Below are 27404 nucleotides of genomic sequence, written 5' to 3'. Positions count from 1 at the left end.
CTCCATGAGCTTGGGGTTAAGTCCATACCCATGAAAGCACCACCACCATCAAGACCACAAATACATTAATCACCTCCCAAAGTTTCCTCCCACGCCCTTTATTATTACTATTTGTGTATGGGGGGAGGAAACGGGGAAAGAACACAATATAAGATCTACCGTCTCAGAAATTTTAACTACACAGTACGGTGTTGGTAGCTATAGGCACTACACTGTATGGTGGATCTCCAGAGCTTACTCATCTTGCAAAGTGAAACTTTGTAACCTTTGACCATCCCCTTCCTATTTCGCCCTGGCCCCAACCCCCGGCACTACCATTCTAGTTTCCGTTTCTGGGAGTTTGGCTTTTTTAGATTTCACATACAAGTGATACCATGCAGTATTTGTCTTTGTCTCGCTTATTTCACCTATCATAATGTCCTCCAGGTCTGTCCATGTTGTCGCAGGATTTCCTTCTTTTTAAAGGCTGAATAATATTCCATTGTGAGTATTCACCACATTTCCTTTATCCATTCATCCATCTATGGCAATTTAGGTTGTTTCCATGCTTGACTATTGTGAATAATGCTGCAATGAACATGGGAGCGCAGATATCGCTTCGAGATCCTGATTTCAACTCCTTTGGATAAATACCCAGACATGGGATTACAGGATCATATTGTAGTTCTATTTGTAATTTTTTAAGGAACCTCTGTACTGTTTTCCATAATGGCTGTACCAATTTGCATTCCCACCAACAGTGTACAAGGGTTCCCTTTACTCCACATCCTTGCCGACACTTGTTATCTTTGTTTCTCAATAATAGACATCCTCACAGGTGTGAGGTGATGTCTCATTGTGGTTTTGATTTGCATTTCCCTGATGATTATGACATTGAGCATTTTTTTGTATACTACCTGTTAGCCATTTGTATGCCTTCCTTGGAGAAATGTCTATTCAGGTCTTGTGCCCATTTTTTAAATTGAGTTATTTATTTTTCTCAATTTAGTTGTAAGAGTTCCTTATGTATTTTGGAAATTAAGTCCTTATCAGATCTATAGTTTACAAATATTTCCTCCCATTCTGTACGTTGCCTTTTCATCTTGTTGATTTTCACCTTTGCTGTGCAGATGCTTTTTAATTTGATATCTTCCCATCTGTTTGTTTTTGCTTTTGTTACCTATGCTTTTGAAGTCATATCCAAAAAACTCATTGCCAAAACCAATGTCAAGGAGCTCTTTCCCTATGTTTTCTTCTAGGAGTTTTAGAGTTTCAGATCTAATGTTTAAGTCTTTAATCCATGTTGAGTTGATTTTTCTATATGGCTTAAGATAAGGGCCCAATTTCATTCTTTTGCATGTGGATATCCAGTTTTCCATGTATTGAAGAGACTATCCTTTCCCCACTGAGTATTCGTGGTTCCCTTGTCAAAAATTAGTTGATCATATCTGAGTGGGTTTATTTCTGGGCTTTCTATTATATTCCATTGGTCTATATGTCTGTTTTTATACCAGCACCATACTCTTTTGATGACTATAGATTTCTAGTATAGTTTGAAATCAGGGAATGTGGTGCCTCTAAATTTGTCCTTCTTGCTCAAGATTGCTTTGGCTATTCGAGGTCTTTCATGGTTCCATATGAATTTTAGGATTGTTTTTTCTGTTTCAAAAATGCCATTGGAATTTTGATAGAGATTTCACTGGATCTGCAGATTGCTCTGGGTAGTGTGGACCTTATAACAATATTAATTCTCCCAATCCATAAACACAGAATATCTTTCCATTTATTTGAGTCTTTCATCAATGTCTCACAGTTTTCAGTGTACGGATTTTTCCGCTCCTCGGTTAAATTTATTCCTAAGTATTTTATTGTTTTTGATGTTATTGTAAGTGGGAATGTTTTCTTCATTTCTCCTTTGGATACTTTGTTGTCATTGTATAGAAATTCATTTGATTTTTGTTTGTTGGTTTTATGTCCTGCAACTGTACTAAATTCATTTATTAGGTCTAACAGATTTTGGATGTAGTCTTTAGGATTTTCTATATATAGGATCATCTCATGTACAAACAGAGACAGTTTTGCTTCTTCCTTTCCAATTTGGATGCCTCTTATTTCTCTTTCCTGCCTAAGTGCTCTGGCTAGGACTTCCAGTTCTATGTCGAATAGAAGTGGTGAAATTGGACAACCTTGTCTTGTTTCTGATCTTAGAGGAAAAGCTTTCAGTTTTTCACCATTGAGTGTGTTGATAGCTGTGGGCTTGTCATATATGGCCTTTATTATGTTGAAGTACATTCCTTCTATGCCTGAATTGTTGAGAGTTTTTATCATGAAAGGATGTTCAATTTTGTCAAATGCTTCTCCTTCATCTGTTGAGATGATCATATCATTTTTATCTTTCATTCTGTTAACATGCTGTATTACCTTTCTTGATTTGCATATGTTGAACCATCCTTGCATCCCAGAGATAAATCCCACTCATTAATGGTGTATGGATGGTGTATGATCCTTTTAATGTGCTGTTACATTTGGTCTGCTAGTATTTTGTTGATATTTTTGCATCTATATTCATCAGGGATATTGGCCTAAAATTTTCTTTTCTTGTAGTGTCCTTATCTGGCTTTAATCTTAGGGTAATGCTGGCATTATAAAGTGAGTTTGGAAGTGTTCCCTTTTCTTCAATTTTTTGGAAGAGTTTGAGAAGGATTGGCACAATTCTTCTTTAAATGTTTGGTAGAAATCACCAGTGAAGCCATCTGGTTCTGGGCTTTTCCTTATTGGAAGGGTTATGAGTAATAATTCAGTCTCCTTACCCACCATTGGCCTGTCCAGATTTCCTGTCTTCATGATTCAGTCTTGGCAGGCTGTATATTTCCAGGACTTTATTAACTTTTTCTAGGTTACTCAATCTCTTTGGGTATAATTGTTCATAGTAGTCCCTTATGATCGATTTCTGCAGTATCAGTTGTAATGTCTCCTTGTTCATTTATAATTTATTTGAGTCTTTTCTCTTTTTTTCTTAGTCTGGCTAAAGGTTTGTCAATTTTATTGATCTTTTATAAAAATCAATTCCCAGTTTCATTGATCTTTTCTATTGTTTCTCTAATTTCTATTTGAATTATTTCTGCTCTCATCTTTATTATTTCCTTCCATTTGCTAACTTTGGGCTTCTTTTTCTAGTTCCTTGAGGTGTAAATTCAGGTTGTTTATCTGAGATCTCGTCTTTTTTTCTTAATATTGACGTTTATTGCTATAAACCTCCCTCTTAGAACTGCTTTTGTTGTACCACATAAGTTTTGGTATGTGCTGTTTCCATTTTCATTTTTCTCAATATATTTTTTTATTCCCCTTTGGATTTCTTTTTTTGACCCATTGGTTGTTCAGGAGTATGTTGTTCAATTTCTACATATTTGTGACTTTTCCTATTTTCCTCCCGTTACTCATTTATAATTTATACCACTGTGGATGGTAAAACACTTGATATGATTTCAATCTTCCTAAATTTGTTAAGATTTGTTTTGTGGTCTAACATATGATCTATCCTGGAGAATGTTCTGAGTGTGCCAAGTTTTGTGAAGAGCTGCAGAGCTGACAGCGGGAGTCAGCACCAGCCAAGTTAATTTGGCAACATGCTCCGTTGTACATTCCCAAGATGGACATTAATAGTTGAATCTGAACTAAAATACCTACAGGAGACTCCTGAAATTATAGACACAGAGTAGACGGGAGGAACAAGCCCTGGGGCTAGGGTGCAGGAGCCACACTTTGCCAATCACTCCACTTCAGGGACTGCAAGCCCCACGTCTAGTGACAGCTCCACGTTTCTTGCTGATCAGCTTAAGTAATGCAAGAGGATGGGCAGCCACACTGGCTCTACCCCAAAAGCACCCTGCACAGGAGAGCCTTGCTTCCTTTTCCAGCCTTTCCCCATACTTTAAGACTAGGGTACAACTAACTGGGGGGGGGGGTACACTGGCACCCCAATCACTGAGCGGCACGTAGATATCAAATGGAACTTATCCTAAAGCAAGACTCTGGGCTGACAGCTTCCTCGGTGGAAACCCACAGGGCTGAGGTCTTCCAAGGGTAGGTGGGGTGCAGGAATGCTCAAGGCACCCTCTGCCTCAGATGCAGGCACAGGAGCACAGGTGTCTCCAGTGTGCAGTGTTGCACCTCCGGACAGGAGGGACCATCTGCCCCTCCCACTGCAGAATATCACAGAACATCGTTGGTCTCTCTCTTCCCTACTCACTCACATCTCCCTAAAAGGGGAGAAGACAGCCATCTGATTGATCAGAGCCTCATATTCACTTGCTGAGCCTCAAAAAGCAGCCCTGGGTGTATTTTCCCGCCAGTTATCCCTCCATCATTAGGGTCCCAGGAGGGGTCTGGCCTCTGCTTCCTGTGCCCATTCAACACGCATGACCTGGTGCTGAGGGGGTCAGTGGCTCAGCAGTTTCAAGCCTGGCTGCACCTTAAAATCATCTACGGAGCTTTCCAGTGACTGATGCCTGGGTCCTGGTCTCAGCTTAACCAAAACCCAGTGAGTGGGGTCCCAGCATCCATAGATGGTAAAGCCTCCCCAGTGATCCGACATGGAGTGAAGTCAGAACTACGAAGCGGCCGTTTGGGTAAGTGCATTCAGGGTCTGCTTGCCACGACTCTTCCTATTTCTGCAGCTACATCTGGCTTCGTAGGTCCCTGCATCTGGAGTCGAGCTGAAGGAAGAAGCTTCTGTTCTGGCCTCGAGTCCAAGCCGAACTTTCCAAACCTGCTTTTCACAGGCCTATGCAACGAGGCTTGGGGGTTTTGCCAATATATTAATAAAGCAGCGCTCCCCGATCTGGCTGGGCTTCCCTGTGGAGCTCTTCCATCGCCCCAACCCCGGAGGAAAAAAGCAGCATGGGAGGACCGGGGCACCATGACTTCCTCACAAACTATGCGGGAGGGTTTCGATCACTTTAAAAATAGAAGAGCTGATGTCAGTAGATCTTGGCCAGTGACACAAATGACTTTTGGTGGCTTACAACATAAACGTAAAAAACAAATTCTGATTAAAAATAGAAAGAGATTTGGGACCAAGGAATTTTAACGTCAAGTAGAAAACAAGGCAATAAAAAAAGAAGAGCAGAGAAATGAAGATCAAAACAAAGCAGGAAATGAACACACACATCGAAGAATCAACATTGGTCAACGTGTCAAGAGCTCAGGCATTGAGTCATTTAATAACATACGTTTAAACTCTAAGAACTAGACACTAGTCTCATTTTACAGATGATGAAACTGAGTCCCAACAGACTGTCCCAGGTCCTGGCCCGAGACTCGAATTGAAGCCTACCTGCCGGGGGTTCTCTATTCTGACAGTGTCCCGCGGCCTCTCTAAAGTGGCTTAGCTCCGAACTTCCCTTCAATCAGAGGGGAGATGACACGGCCAAACGCACAATCTTCATTATCAGAATGAGGCAGCATTCCAGTTCCTCAGGAAAAGCAAATTATTTTCCAAGCACTGACTTCAAAAAGAGTGTCACTCAGGTAGAATTGGGGAAGGCGTCACGGACAAGCAGTGGGCAGCGTTTTGTGGCACAAATAGGAGTTCAGCACGTAAACAGGGGTGGGAAAAAATTCAGGAAAATGGAACAGCTCATGCAAAGACCTGGACAACTGTCTGAAACCACCTGGCGTGGGAGCTTGGCTTCAAGGAGCCCAGTTCTTGTGGAGTACAATGTGAGGTGAACTAATTCAATAACACTGTAGAACTGAGTCAAACTGGAAAGCAAGAGAGGAGTGAAGAAAACTTAATTTGAAGAAGTAGGGTGAAATCTTATTACGGTGGTCTCCACTAATGTGGAACACGCACTGATTCCGAGAGGTAAAATGAAGCATCTGAGGGGCTGATTTATAATGTGAGCAAGATCAGAGGTACCAGTTCAAAACCATGCAGGCTACGAATAGCTTGTCAAATATTCCGGAGTACATGGTCACATAGCAACAAAGAAATGCTAATGACAAATACTTAATGTATTCATTAAAACAGGTCCCCGTGGCACTGCTCCTGTCTACTCCTTATGAGACTTTCCATTTTCTGCACAATGCTGATGTACAAAGGCCCGCCTCACTTGGCCATTTCTCAACTAATAACCACATTGCATCCTTCATTAAAATGACACTCATCGCTGCCCTTGACTTTAGCTGGACTTGTGGTCGAGAAGGGCAGCCTCTGCCGCGAATCGGAATTTGAACATCCTGTAAAGAATCTCTGTAAGGCCCAAGACTCCTTAGAGATTAACATCCAGATGCAAAACCTGCCACTGGCTCATGGTTCATCAGAAATCTCATTACTCCCAGTATAGACCTCAAGGGTGTGGACAAAATGGAAATTGTCAGAGTGGTTTCGACTGATTTTCCCTTTTACTGCATCTCATACAAAAGGGTATAATTAGGACGCAAAGACAGGACTGGCCACCTCTGTATAAATGCTACCCACAGCAGGAATTTTAAACCAGCCTGACACCAGGATCTGCCATTGTGTCTCCCACATGACCCACGCCACCCAGATGCAAAGTGAGGACACAGTGTTTGGACGTGACATGAAGGCCTGTGCTCATGTTGTCCCTCTGCCTGGTGCTTCCTTCTTCTTCTTTTCTGCTTCCTGATATCCTGCCTCTTCTCTCACATAGAGTGTGATATCATCACCCCATGGGTTGTCAGGATGCAGTGTGGACCATGTGGCTGAATGAGCTGGAATGGGAGTGTGTCTGGGGTCCATTTCTACCCCTCACTCCAGCCAAACTGGTCAACTCCCCCAGATACCAAAGCTTCACAGCCTTCTTCTTCTGGTCCTTCAGGACCCAACTCAAATACTCATTTGGAAAGCCTTTATTGAACTAATGGCCAATAACCTTCTGAAAAAAAATCAGCCTTATTGGGAATCAAAGACGTGTATTAAAACAACTATAAGGTACCACCTTTTTTTGCCCATCAAATCAGCTGATGAGAAGGCAGTGTAAGAGGCACCTGTAGAGATTGCTGGTCAAGTGGTCACATTCTATAATGCAATGTCACAGAATGTTTCAAAAAACCTTTTGGTTCGGTGTGTTGACTTCTAGGAATTTATATTTTAGGCAAATAATCAGGGATGCAGACAAAGTTTTATAATCATAATAATAGCTAACTTTGAGATTTAACCATTGTTGAGTACCATGCCCTCATTTTACATAGATTTTGTGAAGTCCCAACTTGGTGAAGTAGGAATAGTGCATCCTAGGGAGTGGTCAGGATGACGTGGGATGGCACATGTCAAGTGTTATAAAGAGAAACTGACATGCAGAAAGAATGCAGTGAATTAGGCATTGCTAGTATTGTCATTGTTGTTTCCTGAAAAGACAACAACACAAATTCTGCCACGAAACATAACAAAGTGGGATTTATTCCAGCAGGATGACGCGCTGTTGATAAATTTAATAATATAATTAACCGTACTTCAAGATCAAGGAAACCAAACATCCGAGCATCTTCATGATTCTTCAAAAGGCATCTGATAAAATTCAGAACCAATTCCAAAGATTAAAAAAACCTCTCAGGAAAAGAATGAAAGGATGACATCCTTAAGGTTACCAATGCAACCAAACAAGGGAACCAGTTAAGAGGTATAACTATAGGGAAAGTAGAATATGTTCACTCTTCATTGAATTATTCATTCATTCTACCCATAATTCTCGAGTGAATTCTTTGTGATCAGTTTCTGCTGGATTCATTTTGGTGGAGGAGGTAAGCAAACAACTGAGCAGATAAATAAACAGGATAATTTCTGATGAGGACATACGCTTTGAAGAAAGCAATGCAGAGTAATAAGACACAGACTGAAAGACGGGGCAGCTTGTAAGAGTCTGCCCACCACATATTCTCCCTCACGTCTCCCTGCAGCAACTAAACGGACTCCAGAGAGTTCCACCTGAAACCAAGGGTCTACGTACCATCATGCCATGCAGCAAAGTGAGACCAAGAGAATGACAAGTAATGATAGAGGATCAGCTCCAGACACTGGGTGATCTACAGAGCTGGGCGCCACCTACAAGCTCCACCCCCAAACCTCACCCTGTATCATTCCCACAGGGTGATAATGTGCTGAGGCCCAGTAGCAGCAGGAGTTCTTTGCTTGCCACAGTCCCCACCACTCCCTAATGTCCCTTACACCCAATCCCTTCAATCATTTGTTATCTGCCTGCCCCTGCAGGCATCTGGGTTTGTGAGTCCTGATTTGGCACGGCTCTTGGGCCCAACCACCTGAGGTTAAGGGCCACTCCTCAAGCCCATTTGCTCATAGGAAGAAACCAACTGAGTTCCTGGCTGGCTGGTACTGCTGCTTCTAAAGAGGTTTGAATAGGGGAAAGGGAGAATCATGCCTGCCATGGCATCCAGCATTACTGCCTGTATTACAGAGAATCATGATCAAGAGCAACGCTGTGGCCTCCCCAGAGTGGAGCCGTGTGCTGATCCGGATGTGGACTGATTCCTAGCTGCATTTTCATTCCCTGCATTCCCCACGGCAGTTCTTTCTTTTGTTTTCCCACTTAGTAATAATATATCTTTTCTTAAAAATTACTTTATTGGGATCATATTGGCTTATAACATTGTGTAATTTCAGGTGTACGTTATTATATAGCAGTTTCTGTATGGACTGCATCATGCTCACCCCCAGTAGTCAAGATTTTATCCATCACCATACATATGTCTCCCTTTACCCCTTTGCCCTTCCCTCACCCCCTTCCCTCTGGAAACCACTAATCTGTTCCCCTTCTCCATGTGTTTGTTTATCTTCCACATATGAGTGAAATCATACGGCGTTTGTCTTTCTCAGTCTGGCTTATTTTGCTTAGTGTAATAGCCTCAGAGTCCATCCATGTGTTATAAATGGCATGATTTTTGGGTTTTTTTTTAAGGCTGAGTAGTATTCCATTGTATATATATACCACATCTTCTTTATCCATTCATCTGTAGAAGGGCACTTGGGTTGCTTCCACGTCTTGGCTACTGTAAATAATGCTGCACTGAACATAGGGGTACACAGATCTCTTTGTATTGTTGATTTCACGTTCTTTGGATAAATACCCAGTAGTGGGATGGCTGGATCGTATGGTAGTTCTATTTTTAATTTTTGGGGAAATCTCCATACTGTTTTCCACAGTGGCTGCACCAGTTTGCATTCCCACCAGCAGTGTATAAGGGTTCCCTTTCCTCCACATCCTCTCCAACATTTGTTATTTTTTGTCTTGTTAATTACAACCATTCTGACGGTGTAAGGTGATACCTCATTGTGGTTTTGATTTGCATTTCCCTAATGATCAGTGATGTTGAACATCTTTTCATGTGCCTGTTGGCCATCTGTATATCTTCTTTGGAAAAATGTCTATTCATATCCTCTGCCTATTTTTTGATGGGCTGTTTGTCGTTGTTGTGTTGTATGAGTTTTTTACATATTTCTAAAATTAACCCCTTGTCAGACATAAGATATCTTATCTTGAATTTTTAAAAATTTGTGTTAGTGGCTTTAACTAATTTTTGGAGTAAAATGACAAGGTAGGAAAAGAATGGAAGAAAGAAGAGAGACGGGGAGGAGAGGGGAAGAAAAAGAAAAAGAACGTTGTAGAGTGGTCCCTGGTTCAAAGCAGCCCTCAGCATCCAGGGTCAGTGAGGATGTGGGCTACGTATCAGGTGCTACCAATGAGAAGATGCCAGGTGCCTTCAGCATGGCACTGAATGCCCTCAAATGCAGAGCAAGAAGACCGCTCCCTCCAATTCCAATCGCGCTTCCATCTTTATTATATCCAGGAGAAAGTCTGGGCTTGATGCTAGCCTGTCTTCAGCACTCTCCCACTACCTGTCGATCTCCATTTCACACAATGAAAGGCGTAACTGCAGGCTCAGAACCTTGGCAGGCAACAGTATTCGGTTAAATTTAATGACAGTGTCTAAGTTTCATGGTATATATTCTTAGGGTTGCCTTCTATCTAAGACAAGTAAAGCTAGTTTTTACTTATGGGGGTAATAACAAGCTTCTAAGATCAAGCTCATTTAAATGAAAAAGCAAGTTGATATAAAAACGTTAAGTCTGTCATATGCAGGTGGTTCTTGGACACAAAGGTGGTGCACAGAGGACCATGAGGACCACAGCGAGGCCTTTCCAACTTCCTTCTCCAGTGACATCCCAGAATCAATTTATCATCTGGAAAGTGGCTAATCACTTTGCAGGGTCATTTTGACAATGTTTTTACTGGTTGCAATGTGCCTGGGGAGTGCCAGGTTGCAGTATGAGGAGGAGGACCTGGAGGGAGGGGTGAGAGTGGCAAAAAGGCTGGAGTGAACACACATCTGACAGAAATACATTTTATGAATGCCTCATTTCCCCACTTCACGGTGAACAAACGGCCTGAGACCTATCTCGCAGAACATATTGGCAAATCAAAGGTGCGTGACCTGCCAATCAAAAAGGAAATGCACTTCTGTTATGAATTATGGAGAAAATAATTAGAAAGAAAAGCCGGGAAGGATTTCTGAGATCAAGAAGCATTTCAGTTCATTGTTCCATGGCTCTGGCACATGTTTGCATGTTACATTCTGCACGTTACAGGGTAATTTATCATCCATGAGAAGAGCGCTGTCCTGTGCTAGGAGCTAGGGGTGAGGATGTGAAGGGGTGTGGGCCCGCCCCTGAGGATCTCACAGCCCACTGGGGAGCACAGGTGGTGCCCCCATTCCTCCCAAACCTCCCTCCCTACCTTTTTTCTTCCATCCATTGAGAACCTACTATGTCCCAAGTCAGGGAGGGAGTGCAAACACCCACTTCAACATGACAAATATATGATCAAGTGCCCACAGGTGCCAGATATCACGTCAGGTCCTGGGAACATAGCACAGTAGGCAAACAGGACTGGTCTCAGGGAGCTCACATTTATTCTGGTGACAGGAAAAGTCTATGAAGAAATGAGCAAATACACTAACATCAGAGACAGAAAGGAGGTGGACAGAAACAACACTAGGCCATGTGCTTCCCAGACACAGGCCAGAGATGGATGAAGCTGATGGTCCGGGATGGCCTCTCGCGAATGAGCAAGCTGTGGTCCCTCTTTCATGATGCTCAGAGGGAAGAGCTGCACGGCCGACTCTGATGAGGAGCCTGAGCCCCGTGCTGCAAGAACCCAGAGGAGGCAGCAGGGATTCCTGCTTCTGGGAGGAGGTGCTCAGCAGAGATGTCTCTGAAGGATGAGGGTTTCTGAACGTGGCTGCCTTTGTAAGTTTTCCGTTCAACGCGTCAACGACCCAGCAAACACATTTGGCTTCTGAGTCAGCAGACTTCCTGACATCCCTTCTCGCACATTTGTAGGAAAGAATGCTCCTCGTGTCACCGCCTTTCAAAATGTTTCTCCTAGTTTCACACACGACCGATAATGTGGCTCAAAATAAAAACATACTCTCACCTTTGAAGAAGTCCCTAAGGGAGGCATGGGCAGGTGGGTGCATGGCGGGGGCCCCAGGCCAGGGGCTCCAACCCCGCTGGAACACAGGAGTGCAGCCAGAAGAGGCACTGGTGGAGAAGAACACGGATCTTTGTGATTCCCACTGAAAACCGCTGCTGGCTGGATGGTGGCCGAGGGCTCTGTGGAGCATGGGAGGCTGGGGAAGTGGTGGGAAATGTGCCGGCTTTGGCATCAGACAGACAGGGGTTAAAACACTGCTTCCCCGACTTAATGGCGAATGACGCTGGGGAATTACTCCACCTCTCCAGGTCTCGGTCTTTTTATCATGTTTGCTGCAGCCCTTCCTCCACCTGTGCACAGGAAGAAGCTCATGGTCCACTGGAGGGAAGGGGCTGAGAGGCAGAGAGAGGGAAGAGGTCCAGTCTTGCAGAGGTGGAGTCATACAAGCAGAGAGCAGGAGCCAATGTCGCTGTGGAGGTCGGGTTCCGAAAGGGCATCAGGAGACACGGTGGGGAACAATGGCCCACGCGGCTCTCAGAACTGCCGCCACCCACCTGATACCCGGGAAAGAGTCTTAGAAAGGGCAGCGACTGTGGGCGTGGCTTCTTCAGGGGCAGCCAGGACGGGGACATGGTGGTGGAGAACAGAGGAGAGCAAAAGGCTCGACCTTGACCTTCCAGGGCCCTGGGGACCAGGCTACTGTGCCACGGTCCCCTGGGAGTTGGGTGCAGCAGGGTCTCACTGGGGATCCAAAAGCAGGAAGAATGGCCCTTGAGGTCCCTCATGATGGGTTTTCTAAGAGAATATTACCATTTGGACTCAGGACCTTGCACATCCCCACTCTGCCCTTTATGGGCAGACTGATACTGTCATTTTCTGTCACCTCTCAAACTGCTGTGACAACAGAAGCACAAGTGGCCATTTATCAGTGAAGCATACTTTCTTGAGATTAGACGTTTACTACATTGTTTCCTATACATCTCTACTGTCCGGATGCAATTCTTGACTTCCCGAGGCACCACGAGGCCTCTGGCTGGGCGGGGGAGGTGTGTGGCACCGGTGCAGCGTGCACAGTGGTCCTATGGGATCCCCTGCGGTGTCTGTCTCTGCCCTGGGGCCAAGCACTCAACATGGATGTGGAACGGAACACTTTTTTAACCATTAATGTGTTGCCTTTGGTTTTACAAGTCGAAATTTAGTTTCATTAAGCCCGTAATTCATTTGCTTGACACATAATCTGGGCCATCCCTTTCTGCTTCTCAAAGTCGGCTGAGTTCTCAGTCCACAAAGCAGGCTGCGGGGGTCAAAGCTCAGAGGCACAGAGCGGGAGAGACAATCTAGGCTACTGGCCGACAAAATGGCTGAGCAGCAAAAACCCTTCCTTAAGTGGAACCACACGCAGAGCAGTGACACACAAGACATGGAAATGCACAAAGCAGGACAGAGGCTGGGTCCTATGCATCCAACCCTCAGCCCCAGTGACTCCTGGGGACTTCCTGGACCCGCTGGGTTCTGTGGAACCAGGGGAAGACCAGTGGACAGAGAGCAGACAGCCACAGTGCAAGGCCTTCAGTTCCTAGCTGAGAAAACGGTACCCAGAGAAGGAAAGCGTCAAACTTCCAGCTAGTGGCTAAGATCCCAGTAGGAGGTCTTAGTTCTCCCTCTGAAATTCCTTCACAACTGCAAACAACTTTTACTGCATCAGCTAGAAAAGTAAAGGCAGCACCATGTTCTGGAAAGTGCAGGCTCTGGAGTCAGACAGGCTGGGTATGAACCCCGGCTCCACCCCCTTTTGACTGTGGGGCCCTGGACAGTCGCTCAGCTTCTCTGAGCCTCAGTTTCCTCATGTGGAGATCTGCTGTGAGCGCTCAGTGCCATGAACACCAGAAGGTGCCACTTCCTCAGGGAGTGTCCCTGATGCTACAAGGGACATCACGGTTCCTCTTGCTTCACAGTCTCTCCCTCCACAGCGCTGTGGGGCAGAGCACACCCAATGGCGCTGGGCAAAGGCATGTCCACTCATTTATGGGCCAGTGAGCCTCCCTATGCCTCAGCTGTCTCCTCTGCAAAAGGGAGAAGCAAGAGCCACCACCTGACAGGGCCCTGGTGAAGACGGATTGGGATGACAAGGCCAGGCACCCAGCAGGTGCTTAATAAATGTTAGCTCTTAGAATCGCCACCACTGTTACCCATCAGAATAGACAAGGTCACTTCCCCTCCTTAGCTTCACAAACGTACTCTGGATCAGAGGTGAGGGGGCTGAAATACCATTTGTTCAGTCAACACAAAGATTAGCAAAATAATTTCTATTGGGTGGAGGACTAATGGGTTCTATTTTGATTTTGGTTTGCAGATCAATATGAGTGAAGAACCAACTGAGCTGGCCACGTGGGGCTCTGTGCATATAATTTGTGGAGGAGGGGGCATTCAATTCATTCATTCAACAGGTCCTTACTGACCATCACTCTGATGCCAAGACATGGTCCTGAGTGCTGGGAAGAGAGTGGTACAAATGCAGACAAGAGTCTCGCCCCCATGGAGCCAGCCTTCCTTCCAGTGTGTGTGAAGGAGGCAGAGAAACTAAACAAGATAAATGAGTAAAATGCATTGTGGTTTTCATGTGACAAGTGCCACAGCACATAAAACAAGGAAGAGAGTTAGGAGGTGAGGCACAGCCCAGGTGGAGGAGGGGAGTTTACAATATTAAATTCGATGGGCAGAGAGAGACCTCAAATAGGAGGTAACATTTGATAAAGACCCAAAGGAAGTGAGGGGGTATGGTGGCAGGTGTCTAGAGGAAATGCTCAGGCATCGGAAACATGGAGGGGACAGATCAGGGTGGGGAGGGAGGGGGCGCGTGCATGGAGGGGAAAGATCAGAAGATAGCAAGGAGGCTGCCATGTGACTTTCAAAAACTCGAGGAACAAGGCCGCCACAGTTTCCAATTTAATTAACCTCACTACAGCAGGTAAATACTTCCCATTAAAATGTATTACGTCCTAATGCAATTTTTGTGTCTCTTTGGGATATGAGCTTAACACAAAATTGCTCGGTCACTGAGCATCTGTCGGCTTTATCTGCAGTCCCTCCAGGTATAACCACATTTGCTGCCTCCCCCCAGCAATTTCACGCACATAAACTGCCAGGCGAATTTACGGGTTATTGCTCATACTTCAGCTTTTCTCAGAAGGAAGTATAATAACGTACATCTCACAACAAGCGATTGTTTCCATAGGGCTTTCAGATACTGGGTCTCATCTGGTTTGGCCCTCGCAAAGCATGGAAGCGAGGGACATACATCCCCGCTTTACAGACGAGGAAACTGAGGCTTTCCCAGGGTACCCTCGTAGGAAGGGAAGGACCACTTTCCACTTTTCATTTTCTGTCCAGTATACAATTACCGCCTTTCCTCTTCCTCATTCCTCTCCAGACATGCTCCTACTGGAGGCAGGGTCCATGGCTTACTCATCTTACTACGTGTGAGGCTCAGCCCGGGCTGAACTCACAGAAGGCGGCTTTAGAGAGAGCGCAGGCTTTGGTGTTAGATCTGGGTCTATCAGGGACGTACCGGCTCATCAGAATTGCTAAATCTTCAGAAATTTCAGCATGCTGGCTGACCTCATGCTGTTAGTCTTAATTAACCATTTTTTAGTCCACTGGGTCGCTATAACAGAATACCAAAGACTGAGTGGCTTATAAACAACGGAAACGTATTTCTCACAGTTCTGGAGGCTGGAAGTCTAAGATGAAGGTGCAGACAGACCTGGTGTCTGCTAAGAGCCCGCTTCCTGGTTCCTGGCTCCTAGATGGCTGTCTCCTCACTGTGGCCTCACATGAGGAAGGGGAAGGAGTGAGGGAGCTCTCTGGGGTCTCATCATAAGAGCAGCAATCCCATTCCTAGGGGCTCCACCCTCACGACCTAATTACCTCCCAAAGGCCTCACCTCCTAACACCATCTCACTGGGGGTTAGGTTTCAACATATGAACCCTGGGGGGAGACACAAACATTCAGCCTACAGCAAACCAAGATGGAAAACCATGCAAAAGCACGAGGCGCAGTCGGAGAAATGGACACAAGATGGCGTCATGTTGGGGCGGATGGTGGGGGAAGCAGAGCGCCCCAGAGACCACCGGTGGTCCAGAGTGAGTCCTGCCTCTCCTGTGTGACCTTGGGGAAATCCCGGGCCCTCTGTGACTGATTCCTGGATCCCCTCATTCACCCACAGGAATTGCCTGATACCCCAGGGCAAATGCCCCAGGCCCAAGTCCACCTCCCCGGAGCCCTGTTTTGCAGGACCTCTGGCTCCTCACACAGTTGACCCTTTGCGTGTTAGAAGGCAGTCTGCTACACCTCATAATCCACACGCACAGCCCCAACCCTGTCCCCTGAGAATAGCAAACCTATGCCACTTAAAAATAAAATTTGGGAAATCTAGCATCCTGAAAGCACAAACTGAATTTGCCAATGATGTTAAAAATCCTGGAACACTAAAGGATGAGAAAAGGATCCTAGACAAGACAATGTCACCTCTTGCCCCCTTTTATTAATGGAGGTACCCCAGTGACGGAGACTGAAGAAGACGATACTAATTGGAATTGGGAACACCTCCACGAGCTTTTTCCACCTCTCAGTGTCGGGGATAGACCAGGACGTCCCCTGACCTCCGGGACACGGTGGATGTTTGCAATCTATTTTTTAAGTTACCCCAGGACCATAAAGGACAGTGACTACTCAAGCCGTAAGGAAGAGAGCTGGGGAGCAGGACCAGCTGTTGGCTTCATGTGTGTCATCTGTAAGCTCTGCAACTATGAGGAGGGACTGTCCTGCTCACTGTTCTAGCACTAACGCGAGCGCAGTTCTTGGCATACCCTGGGCCCTTAACACAGTGAATGAATCAATTTATTGAACATCAGATGCCAGGAATACAGAGATGAATAAGGCTGGTCCTTTTCCCCAAGCAGCTCACAGCTAACGGAGGAAACAGACAGACAGAGAGATGCAAGAGAGCTGCCTTATACTAAAATAGAGTCCAGAAGAAAACACTGTCAGCTGGGGCGTGGATGGCAGTCCTGAGAACGCTCGATGGAGGAGGTGATGCCGGGACTGTAACCGAGAGAGAAGGAGCCACTCAGTCTCTTCCTCTTTGTACCTTTAGAAATTAAGAGAGTGCCAGGTGCCCAATGAAAGCCCAATAAATATCTATTTAATGAATGAAGATGCGTGGGAGGATGAGCAGAAGTTCTCATAGCGTGCAGGGGAGATGGTGCTCCAGGCAGAAGGAACCACATGTGCAAAGGCCAGGAGAGATGAAAACAGCGAATGAATTACCAGTCCCACAAATCAGTGAGTATGGCTGGAAGAAAAATGTCCCAAGGATGGTAGCACGGGTGAGTGTAAGGAGGAGAGACCAACACGATGTCAGAGGCCAGGTCATGGAGAGACATTTACCGTGGAAGCTTTGGGGAGCCAGGGCTGTGTCCTGTGCAGAGGATGGGTGGGCTCAGATCTGCACCTCGATAAGGTCTGCCCTGTGCCGTGGACCAAATGTTTGTGCCCCTCCAAGTTCATGTGTTGCAGCCCTCGCTCCCAGTGTGATGGGATGTGGAGACAGGGCCCTTGGGAGGGAGCTGAGCCATAAAGGGGAGCCCTCAGGGTGGGATTAATGCCCTTTGGGGAAGAGACAGGAGAGAACTCTCTCTCCCCACCATGTAAGGACACAGCAGGCCGTCTGCACACCAGGAAGGGGGTCCTCACCAGACCCTGACCATGCTGCCCCCTGACCTCGGACTCCCCGCTTCCCGAACTGTGAGAAATAAATTCTTGTTGTTTAAGCTGCCTGGTCTAGGGTAACTTGTTATCCGACCTGACCAAGACTCCCTGGAAGGCAAATGAGCGATGGTAACTGTGTCTGCACACGGAAAGGCTGGATGGGAGACTGTAGCAATAGTCAAGGCCAAAGGTGACTATTTTTATGGAAATGAGGCTGCTCAGCAACTGGCGATTATTTGTAAAGGGCTTCTAGCCTTCATCAAAGTTCCCCCCGAGCTTCCAGTCTGTCCTCCCAACCTCCTTTCCTGCCCCTTCTTCAGCCGGAGCAGCTTCACCTTGAAACACCTCATGTAGTTTCACTTTAATCAAAGGTCTCAACACTTAACAGAAAATTAGTCACCAATTCACACGGTTCTTTCTTGTCTTAGAGTGGTACGAAGAGATCTATGTCTTGACTCAGTCCATCGCTACTCAAGGAAGGTTGTAGAAACATGCACTTGCCATGAGAACTATTTAAGCCGATCGCAAGTATCGCTTCTCATGCGATCCCGCCAGGTGTTCTTTCCCAGCTGCTTCAGCAGTAAATGAGGGTAGATGACTTCCTCCGCCCCATTTTAAACATAATATTTTAACAGCTGGTCTAATAAATATAGCCAATCAAGTAAGTATAAACGGATTTTGAAAATACAATCTGAAAACACAAGTGAACTACCTACCCACTACCATTTAATTAGGATAAAAATCTAGTACTAAACACTCAAGACTCATCTTCCAGAAGTCAGCATGTCCTCAAGGCCACTGCTAGAAAGATGCTGAGCGAACACGTAAGCAGCCCACCCACCAGAGGCTGACTTGAAGGACCAATGCCACGCTATCAGCACCAGCGGAGGTCTATGGTCCAGTGCTGACGTCATGCCCCAGACCGCGGGCACTTGTTACGTGTTGCCCTGTCTGGTCCTAATAGTATCTCTTCCATCATACAAATAAGGAAACTGAGACACTGAGAGGGGAATCCATTTGCTCTCAAGGCCTCTGTATTAGCCTGCCCGGGCCGCCAAAACGAAATACCACAGCCCGGGGCGTGTAAACAACAGAAGTTTACTTTCTCACAGTTCCGGAGGCTGAAAGCCTGAGATCAGGGGCCAGCACGGGCGGGTTCTGTGAGGGCCTTCCCGCTAGGTCACAGACGGCAGTCTTCTTGCTGTGTCCTCCCATGGCAGAGACTCTCTCCACCTTCTTATAAGGTTACAGTCCTTTCAGACCAAGGCCCCACTGGAATGACCTCATTTAACCTTAATAACTATCTGAATAACCTAAAGGCCCTATCTCCAGATACGGTCACATTGGGGGTCAGGGCTCCATATATGAATGGGGCTGGGGGCACAATTCAGCCCACAGCAGCCTCACAGCCTGCAAGAGGCAGAGCTGGAATGAGGACCTGGGAGATCAGACCTCAGGGCCGGAGGGTTGACACACTCTCCCCACATCCCTCCCCTCCTCTTTGCTCCCTTCCACTCTCCGGGGCTCCGCTAAGGCACCGCCCTCGCTCTCTGGGGTGTATTTGTCATTCCCTCTTCCTTTGCCCTGGTCGGCTCAAGCCCCAGAGAGCAAGGCAGCCTTGCTCCAGAGCAGGTGGAAATATTGCACATGACCACTCAGCTTGGATCACCCCAGGCTAGGAGCACACATCGTTCATTCTCTAGAGGCAAACTTGTCATGAGGACTAATCAATGCCTGGCCTTTGCCTGCACCCGTTATAGAGCACATCAGCAGAAAAGAAGAATGAGGAGGGGCAGTCAGGACTTCAAGGCTGTGATAATCCACCCTGTGTGTAATGAGACGAAAAGAGGATGCGATTCATATAAAGCGGCGGTGTCCTTAAGAACCCAGGGAGCAATTTGACACCGTGCTCCCTTCCAGCAGGCTCGAGACAGGCAGGCAGGAGCTGAAGCCCAGTGGGACGGCCCCTTGCAGGGAGGGAGGGCGTGAGGCGAGCCCAGCAGGGAAGGGCCTGGCCTCTCCCAGCAGCTGTGGTAGGGGCACTGCAAGTGTGGGCCATGAAGTCAGACAGCCTGGGTTCAAGTCCCCTCTCCTCCACTTACTGGCGGTGTGACTCAGTTACCCCATCCGTAAAATGGGGATAGTAATATTAGGACGACAGCAGGAAAGTAAAGAGCCTGTGAGGAGGATTAAAGCCGACTAAGTACTCAGTAAATGCTAGTGCTCATTTCCCTACAAGAACTGAAACCCGAGGGCATGCTGGGATGATCTGGAGTTTGAATTGCAATTCAGTTGATTCAGGCAAGGTAATAAATTGCCTTGAGCCCTGCTCGCCCTCGAAGGCCCCAAACCCTCACGCTGCAGGGCTGTCATGAAGACGGCAGTTATAAAGACCAGGATCCAACATACGGGCAGCAGGTACCGCTTTCTGGAACCAGCTCCCAACCTCCCTGTGCAGATCTCCATCTCAGCTCCTGAGACGCAGGTGGGACCAACCTCCTGCCCCTCCTCCACTGCTCAGGAACGGGCATGGGAGCTGAGCCAGGTCAATCACGGCCACCCCGACCTTCAGCCTCTCTTGGGCTCTTCAGCTAGAAGGAGGAATTGAAGCAATCAGCCATCAGCGTGAGTCATGGCTTGAAAATAAAGACGATACACAGGAAAGCAGGAGATAGAGAGAGTCAGCTGGAATTCTAGACTTTTTAGTTATAAAACCCAAGAAACTCCCTTCTGTGCTGAAGCAAGCTTAAGTCTCTGCCCCCCAGAACTAAATATGGCTATGTCACCTGAGCCACACAGTATGCAAGGTACTCAGTTCTGCCCAATGGATCAAGGAAGACTCCTTTTCACTTAGAGCCTCAAGGGGCATTATCTATCTATCTCTCTATCTATCATCCATCTATTATCATATATAAGCACACACACACATATATATATACAACCTCTAAGAGTGAATTTATAGAAAATATACTTCTATTTCTTTTCCTCCTAGTTAATTTTCAGAACAGTCCTAGCAGTAAACAGCATTACCATCGCTATGAACAGGCAAGGAAATTGAAGTCAGGGAGTTTGAAAGGCAAGTCCAAAATCCAGCAGCAGGTTCACCCCTTCTGGTTTATGATGGGACCTTAATGCCATCCCAGGCCAACGTGCACAGTTTTATCTACCTAGTGCTCTCATGTAATCAATGGGCATCCATCACTAATCTGTTGGCATCTTGGAGACCAAGAAGAGAGCACTGAAAACTGGTGCCTGAGAATGGGCTGCTCCCACACCGCACCCCTCCTCCAACAGGCTTCACACCCAGACATGCATCCCAGCCCCGCCAGCCACTCTAAGGAGCCCCCTGAAAAAGTTCAAGCTCAGAGACGCTCATCTCAGCATTATTTACATCAGCAAGATCATTAGAAACTGCCCTAAATAACCTACATGACAGGATAAAGGACAGATCTTACTGAACGTTTCCACAGCGGAAGGTTATGCAGCCGTTAAAAGTGATCTGCAGGAGTTTGCAAGAGGAGATAATGCTCCTACCAGACTAGTAATGTAAAAAGGCGAAACACAAAATTGTTCTGCACATTTTCGGTATCAACGACAGACACAGTCATACTGATATGAGAAAAGAAGTACAAAAAGAATCATACACCAAAATATAATCTAGAGGTGGTCGGATTCTGGACAATTGTTGCCTTCCTAAGTATTTCATTTCTGTATTTAGTAATGAATGTATGTTGCTTTTTAGATTAGAAATTTGCTTTTAAAAAATTCCCTCGTACAGCGATCAAAACATGAAGGGGTTTATTTTCCCCAAACAGATGAAGAGTTTGGATGGTGCCTGGGGACACAAGGAACTTGCACCTGCTACTCAGACTCCAGCATATAAGACATAGTATGGGTTTTCCCCCTGGAAATGCCCAAGTCTTTGGCATCTGCCCGGCACACCTTGATTTTCTCAAATAGGACAATCCTCGTTCCTCCTTGTTCTACCACCAATGTCGGGAGTACTTCTGAGTATAAAGAACAATCGAAATAGTTGGTGGTTTTAGGAGTATATGGGCTGGACTAGACTTTCCCATCCAGGGTCACCTTTGATGCTCTTAAGATCAATGATCTGTCAACTGAGATGCAGGATGAAACAGAACTTATTTTCTAGAACAGCCTGTGCTCTCCCCTTCAACAAAAATCCAGCTCAGGAAACACCGAGTAAGTGCCTCCAACATGTCTGAGACTGTGTTAGCCTCTCAGAAACAAAGAGCCAAGAAACAGCCCCTGCTTTCAAGGAGCAAGTGATTTCTTAGAAAGGACAGAAAGTAAACCAATAATTTGGGTTCACTCATAAAGGCTGTGCTGGTGGGTCAAAGCAGAGACATGAGGGACACTCACCCAGCCTGCGGGTCAGTGAAGGCTCCGGAACTAAGTGCCTCGTAAGCTGGACAAAAGGATTGCACAGGATTTGGTTAGAGGAAACTAGGGGAGCTGGGGGAGGGGTAAGTTTCAGGAAGAGGAGATGTCATGTGCAAAGGCCCCGAGGCAGGGAACCATCAGCAGGGTGGCATTTAAAGCAGAGATAATATCCAGGGATGGTACAGAGAGAAAGTTCTGGAACATGGATCATGGCAGGCCTTGTGGGTGGGATGCAGAACTTGGAATTCAGCATGTCCATGCTGGGCAGCCATCCTGAGTCCTTCTTGCCACCAACACTACAGATGTGACTTTCTAAAAAGTTGAACTTCCCTTAGAAGACTCTATTTGGCATTCTCTTACAAGACACATGTTCTCAGATACCAAAAACACCCTTCTCTTCTAAGTCCATTTTCAACTCTGATTCATCAGGTAAGAGAACAGAATTAAAGTTTAGCATATGCTTGATGATTTCATCAGCAAATGTACTCTACAAAAAACCAAAAAGAATATTTGAACCCAGAAAATTTCAATCCGTTCACTTTACAACACAGAAGATTCCTTCCAGCACAACTGGCTCTGCATTTAGCTGCACGACGGATCTCGCAGGAGCCCGGTGGAATCACTCACCACAGATTGACTAGGAAAGGATGCTCCAGCCCCTGCATGATCTGGAGTTCCCTGAAGACGTTCCGAACTTCATCCCTCTCGATACACTTCTGCTTGTTCATGTACTTCATCGCGTACATTTTCTTAGTATCTCGCTTCTGCACGATGCATACCTGAGCGACAGCCAAACGGGAGAACATTCAGGCCAACATTAAAAAGAAGTCAGCCCCCACTGCATTTCTACCCCGGGGTTCAAGTCTCTGTTCGGAAAACTTGCTGGGGAGCAGCTCTTGCCATGCCACAACCTCTCCACATCTGGAAACCAGAGGAGTTGGACCAGATTCACCTGTTTATCCAGTATTATTATTAACATTGAGTACGTACGAAGAGCTGAGCAGGGAGCTGCAGATACGGGAGACGGAAGAAGTAGCCCTTCCCTCAAGGACCTCACAGCCTGGGAGGAAAGCAGACAAATGCACCAACTCAGAGTCTACGACTCTCAGCTACACGGTGTCGGAGCTCCCCGCATGCCCTGGCCTCCCCACTTCAGTGCACACCTGCCAGCTGCCAACCCTGCGTTTCTTCACCTGGACTCTTGCTGTGAGCAGAGCCCACTTTCCTGCCCATGCAACAGACCAGCTGGCAGTGCCAGGGAATTAAGGCTCCAGGAGCAGCCCTCGACCCACGCTGGCAGTTGGGGCATCTACACCCCAGCCCCTTGTCCATCCAGTGGGGTAAGTCTGAGGCTCCCAGAGCTCCCAGGTTGCAGAGTCTGCCCCCAGGGTAACTGGCTGATGGCACACCCTTTCCTGGCAGTCTTCCTGCCTTTGCTTCCCTGACTCACTTCCCAATCCACCTGTGCCTTCTTCCCCTCTCCCGTGCCCTGTACTCAAATCCTTGCCTCGGAGCCTGTGCCCGAGGAAACACAAGCTAAGGCCCGTGGGCCCTAGGGGAGCAAAGGAGAGGTGGAAAGAGCAGTGCTGACAGCCCCACGTCCTGAGAGCTTTACCGTGGGCCAGACACCGAGCAAACTGCCTCCTTGATTGTCTCCCTTAATCCCCGCAAGAACCCTAGGAATAAAGCCTCGAGGAAGCTGTAGCCCCAAGTGCACTAATTAACCCGCCCAGAGCTCACCAAGTCCCTAAGCGGCAGGGCGGAGATGCAAACCCAGACGTCTGACTTCTGAGTGACTCCCTTAGGAGGGGCGGCGGAGGGCAGGCTGGGAGGACGGACTGTCAGAGTCCGCTCTCTGGAGGAATTAACGGTGGAGGGGGAGCACGAAAGGATGCAAAGACGACAAGAGCAAAGAAGAGGCTTCCAGGGAAAGAGGACATTAGGAAGGAGGGCGCGGAGCCCCAGCGCACACAGCATGGAGGACGGTATGGCTGGAAAAAGGGAGCAGGGCGAAGATGCCCTCTGTAACATGAACACTTAGCGAGGACAGCAAACCCAGTCTTCCCAGCCAGCCGATGACACACTGTCTTGGTTTCCTCCGCTGCCACAACAAAGTACCTCCAACTGGGCGGGCTGAAACAACAGAAATTTGTTGTCTCACAGCTCCAGGGGCCAGAAGCCCAAAATGAAGGTGTCAGCAGGGCCACGCTCCCCCCGAAGGCTCTAGGGGAGGGTCCTTCCTGCCTCTTCCAGTTTCTGGTGGCCGCGATCCATCCTTGGCGTTCCTGGGCTTGTGGCTGCAGCATTTCAATCTCTGCATCCATCGTCACATGGCCTTCTCCCCCCTGTGCCTCTGTGCCACATTTCTTCTAAGAACACCAGTCATAGTGGAGGTAAGGCCACCCTAATCCAGTGTGGCCTCATCTTAACCAATTACATCTGCAAAGACCCTATTTCCAAATAAGGTCATATTCAGAGGCTCCAGGGGAACAAGAATTTGGGGGGACACTATCCAACACGGTCCAGGTAGCTACTATTTCTTTCTTTTTTTTTTTTTTTTTTGAGGACGATTAGCCCTGAGCTAACGTCTGCTGCCAATCCTCCTCTTTTTGCTGAGGAAGACTGGCCCTGAGCTAACATCCATGCCCATCTTCCTCTACTTTAACTGTGGGACACCTGCCACAGTGTAGCTTGATAAGCGGTGCCATGTCCGCACCCAGGATCCGAACCCACAAACCCTGGGCCGCTGAAGTAGAACGTGCAAACTTAACCACTGTGCCACTGGGCAGCTGCTATTTTGTCCTCACTTGACAGACAAAGGGAGAGAGGCACAGAAAGGAGCAGAGCTTCCCCAGGTCTCAGGACTCAAACCCAGGCTCCCCGCCCCCAGTCAGCGCCTTCCACACACGCGCTTCCACCCCAGCACAGGGCAGGTGGGAGAAGGCCCCACTAAGGGTTTTCTCGTGTGTGCCGGGTTCTCCTGTTGGAAATCGGACCCCTTTCAGCTCTGACGGGCCATGGATCTGTTTGAGGCAGACACCAGAGCACGGGGAAAAGCCTGAATTCCACTCCAGCTGCGTTTCTTGCTGCCTCTCTGAGCCTCAGTCTCAGCCTCTGTCTGAACTGAGTTAGCAAAGCCCACTCTGCACCACGGGGGGCAAACTACAGGAGACCAAAGACCAAGGAGGTGGGAGTTACCACGTATTAGGGGACGGTAATGTCACCTGGATCTTAATGTCTTCAATTGCACATTTCATGAAAACTACAGAAGGATGTTTTTCCAGGCAATAAAATCAGTGGCATGAGTTTGGAGGCCCTCGGAACTTCCTTTTCCAGTGAACCTGAACAAATAAAATGCCAGGAGGCAAAGGTGTGCTGGCTTTGTGGAATCCTAGCAGAGACCTCTGGAGCCCTGGGCACCAGTCCCAGAGACCTGTGTCCGCAGGCCGACGTGCAGGGGGCGGATCATTCCACTAATGAGGACTTCTCGTCTCTCTCACTTCTCATTTGTCCTCTCAGAAGAGACGTTCAGCAGACACTGCCTCTGCCAGGACCGGGAGGCCTGGAGTCCAGCCGGCTGCATCATCTCTAAAAGCTTAGGCTGTGATGGGATGGCATCTGTGCAACGTCCCCGGTTCTGAGTCCCGGCAGATAAAGACCTCCTTGACTCTCATCCCTTACAATGCACAAAGGTGTCCAGAGATGGCTCTCACCTCCCAGGGAGGGGGAGGTGGAGGGTGACAGTCACCCCAGCTCAGAGACAGGTGGTGAGCAATTGCAAGAGACTCGCCAACATTGAATTAGAACTCCGGCTTTCAAGGCAGAGCTCATGATTTGAATAGAGCTTGGAAGTCTGACGTTGGCACAAGATGAGGAAGGGTGGTTGGTACAGCAGGTTGGACGGAGCTGGGAAGTTCGGGTTTATGAGTAAACAAAGAGAGGTCGAGGGCTGGGGTTTTGGCAGCTCTACGCTGATGAACGCGTGTGGGTAGGCCTTGATTCCTTCCTCCTCCGTAGACCGAAGGCTTGGATCTATTGTCTAGGTTTCTCAGGAATACAGAGCTAAGAAGGCTGCATCCAGGTCAGGAGAGCTGCACTCTGCCCCTGGCCCTCTTGCAGACCAGCGATGGGGCCACGCGATAACCCTGCCCCTCTGGTCCTGCTTCCTCATTGGCCAAGCGAGGCTGGAAGCAATAGCTGAATCAATCTGACCAGGAGACAGAGAGGCTAAAATGAAAAAGAACAAACAAACCTAAGACAAGTCTAATGCACTGGGTAGAGATGCGGGTTTGCTGAGAAGTCACAGAGACAAAGAAAAAGTTTGAACTCTGGGGTCACTCTGACCAGGGCTTATATTCCAGCTCTTTGCAGTGTGACCATGGGTAAGTCACTCACCCTCTCTGAGCCTCAGTCTACTCATCAGTAAAATGGCAGTGATGCGTTCTTCCTCCAAGAGCTGTCATGAGGACGTGGGAGGGAATGTCTGTGAAGGGTGTGGTATGGTGCTGGCAGGTTGTAGGTGATGAATGGAGGTGATTTTTCTTGGCTTCTCATAGGATTATCCACATATAATGCTCCTGAGACAGAGGGCTCCCAGCAAACGGCAGCTATTATGATTATTACCGCCGTCATCTTAACCATCACTAAGGATGCATCTGAAGAAGAGCAGAGGTGCTGTGGGGGTGTCTGTTTCCCAGGACACAGGGTCATAGACGTTTCTGCCCCCACGGCTGAAGCCAAACAGGCCTGGGCAGCTAGGGCAGCATTTCTACTGATCTGTCAGGTGGCTTGAATCGAGTTCCTCATGCTGCAGAACCAAGGACGTGGGGACACTTGGGAGCAGCCCTGCGGCTTTGCATCAGGCAAGATGACAGAGGCCCAGGGAATGGCATGGGGAAAACCAGAGAGGAGGAGAAGGGCAGGATGTAGTGATGGTTGAAAGGCTATCCTCAAAAAGATGTGTCCACGTCCTGACCTCCAGAGCCTGGGAAGGTGACCTTATCTGGAAAAAGGGTCTTTGCAGACCGGTCACTAAGTTAAGGATCTCAAGACGAGGTCATCCTGGATTAGGGCGGGTTCTAAATGCAAGCAGTGTCTTTACAGTAAGAGAAAAGAAGGGAGAAGACACGCTCAGAGGAGAGGCTGTGTGACAGGGGAGGCAGGGCTGGGAGAGACAACGCGTCCACCAGCCAAGGGCCGCCGAGGACTGCTGACACCCTGGAAGCAAGGAGAGAGGACTGCGGCAGACTCTCCCCTCGGGCCTCCAGGACCAAGAGAGAACAAACTTCTGTGGCTGCAAGCCACTCAGCCTGGTTCTCTGTTACGCAGCCACAGGAAACTGAAGAGCCCGTAGACGTCCATCACGGCCATCCACCGTTGCCAACCACTCAGCAAGCACGCGGTGGTCCTCACTCTCCCACACCGGGAAATGGGTTTCAGGACTGTCCCTCCCAGCCTACAGTGGGGTCTCCACGGAGCAAGCGGAAGGAGCCCAGCAGAGCGTGTGGCCCACACAGGCGCCCAGTTGACGTGGGCTGGTGGCGTGCTGGGCGCCTGGAATCCAGCCCTGAGCCCTGGAGAGGGAGGAGGCGCTGGAGGCACTCGACTCCCACATAAACGCCGGCCCACGTCCGTGCTGCCCAGGATCCCACAGCCAGCCCAGTCCCAGGGCTCTGGCCTCTCCACATGAGGCCCTCCGACCAGACTGACTTCCGGTATCCAGAGTTTAATGCTTGAAATTTCAGATACAGGAAAGTTTCATTGTAATCGCTTCCCACCCC

General features: G+C 47.8%; 1 protein-coding gene across 1 annotated transcript in view; it reads right to left on the bottom strand.

Moving 5' to 3' along the window:
• Positions 1 to 27404, bottom strand: part of STK32B (serine/threonine kinase 32B) — a 337581-nt gene that overhangs the window by 213095 nt on the left and 97082 nt on the right. The window contains exon 3 of the mRNA XM_023638366.2: positions 22252 to 22403. Coding sequence (XP_023494134.1) covers positions 22252 to 22403 — 152 coding nt within the window. The remainder of the gene's footprint in view (positions 1 to 22251; positions 22404 to 27404) is intronic.

Source organism: Equus caballus, chromosome 3 (genome assembly GCF_041296265.1).
Source record: "Equus caballus isolate H_3958 breed thoroughbred chromosome 3, TB-T2T, whole genome shotgun sequence".
Classification (NCBI taxonomy): Eukaryota; Metazoa; Chordata; class Mammalia; order Perissodactyla; family Equidae; genus Equus; species Equus caballus.
This window is presented reverse-complemented; position numbering and strand designations above follow the sequence as displayed.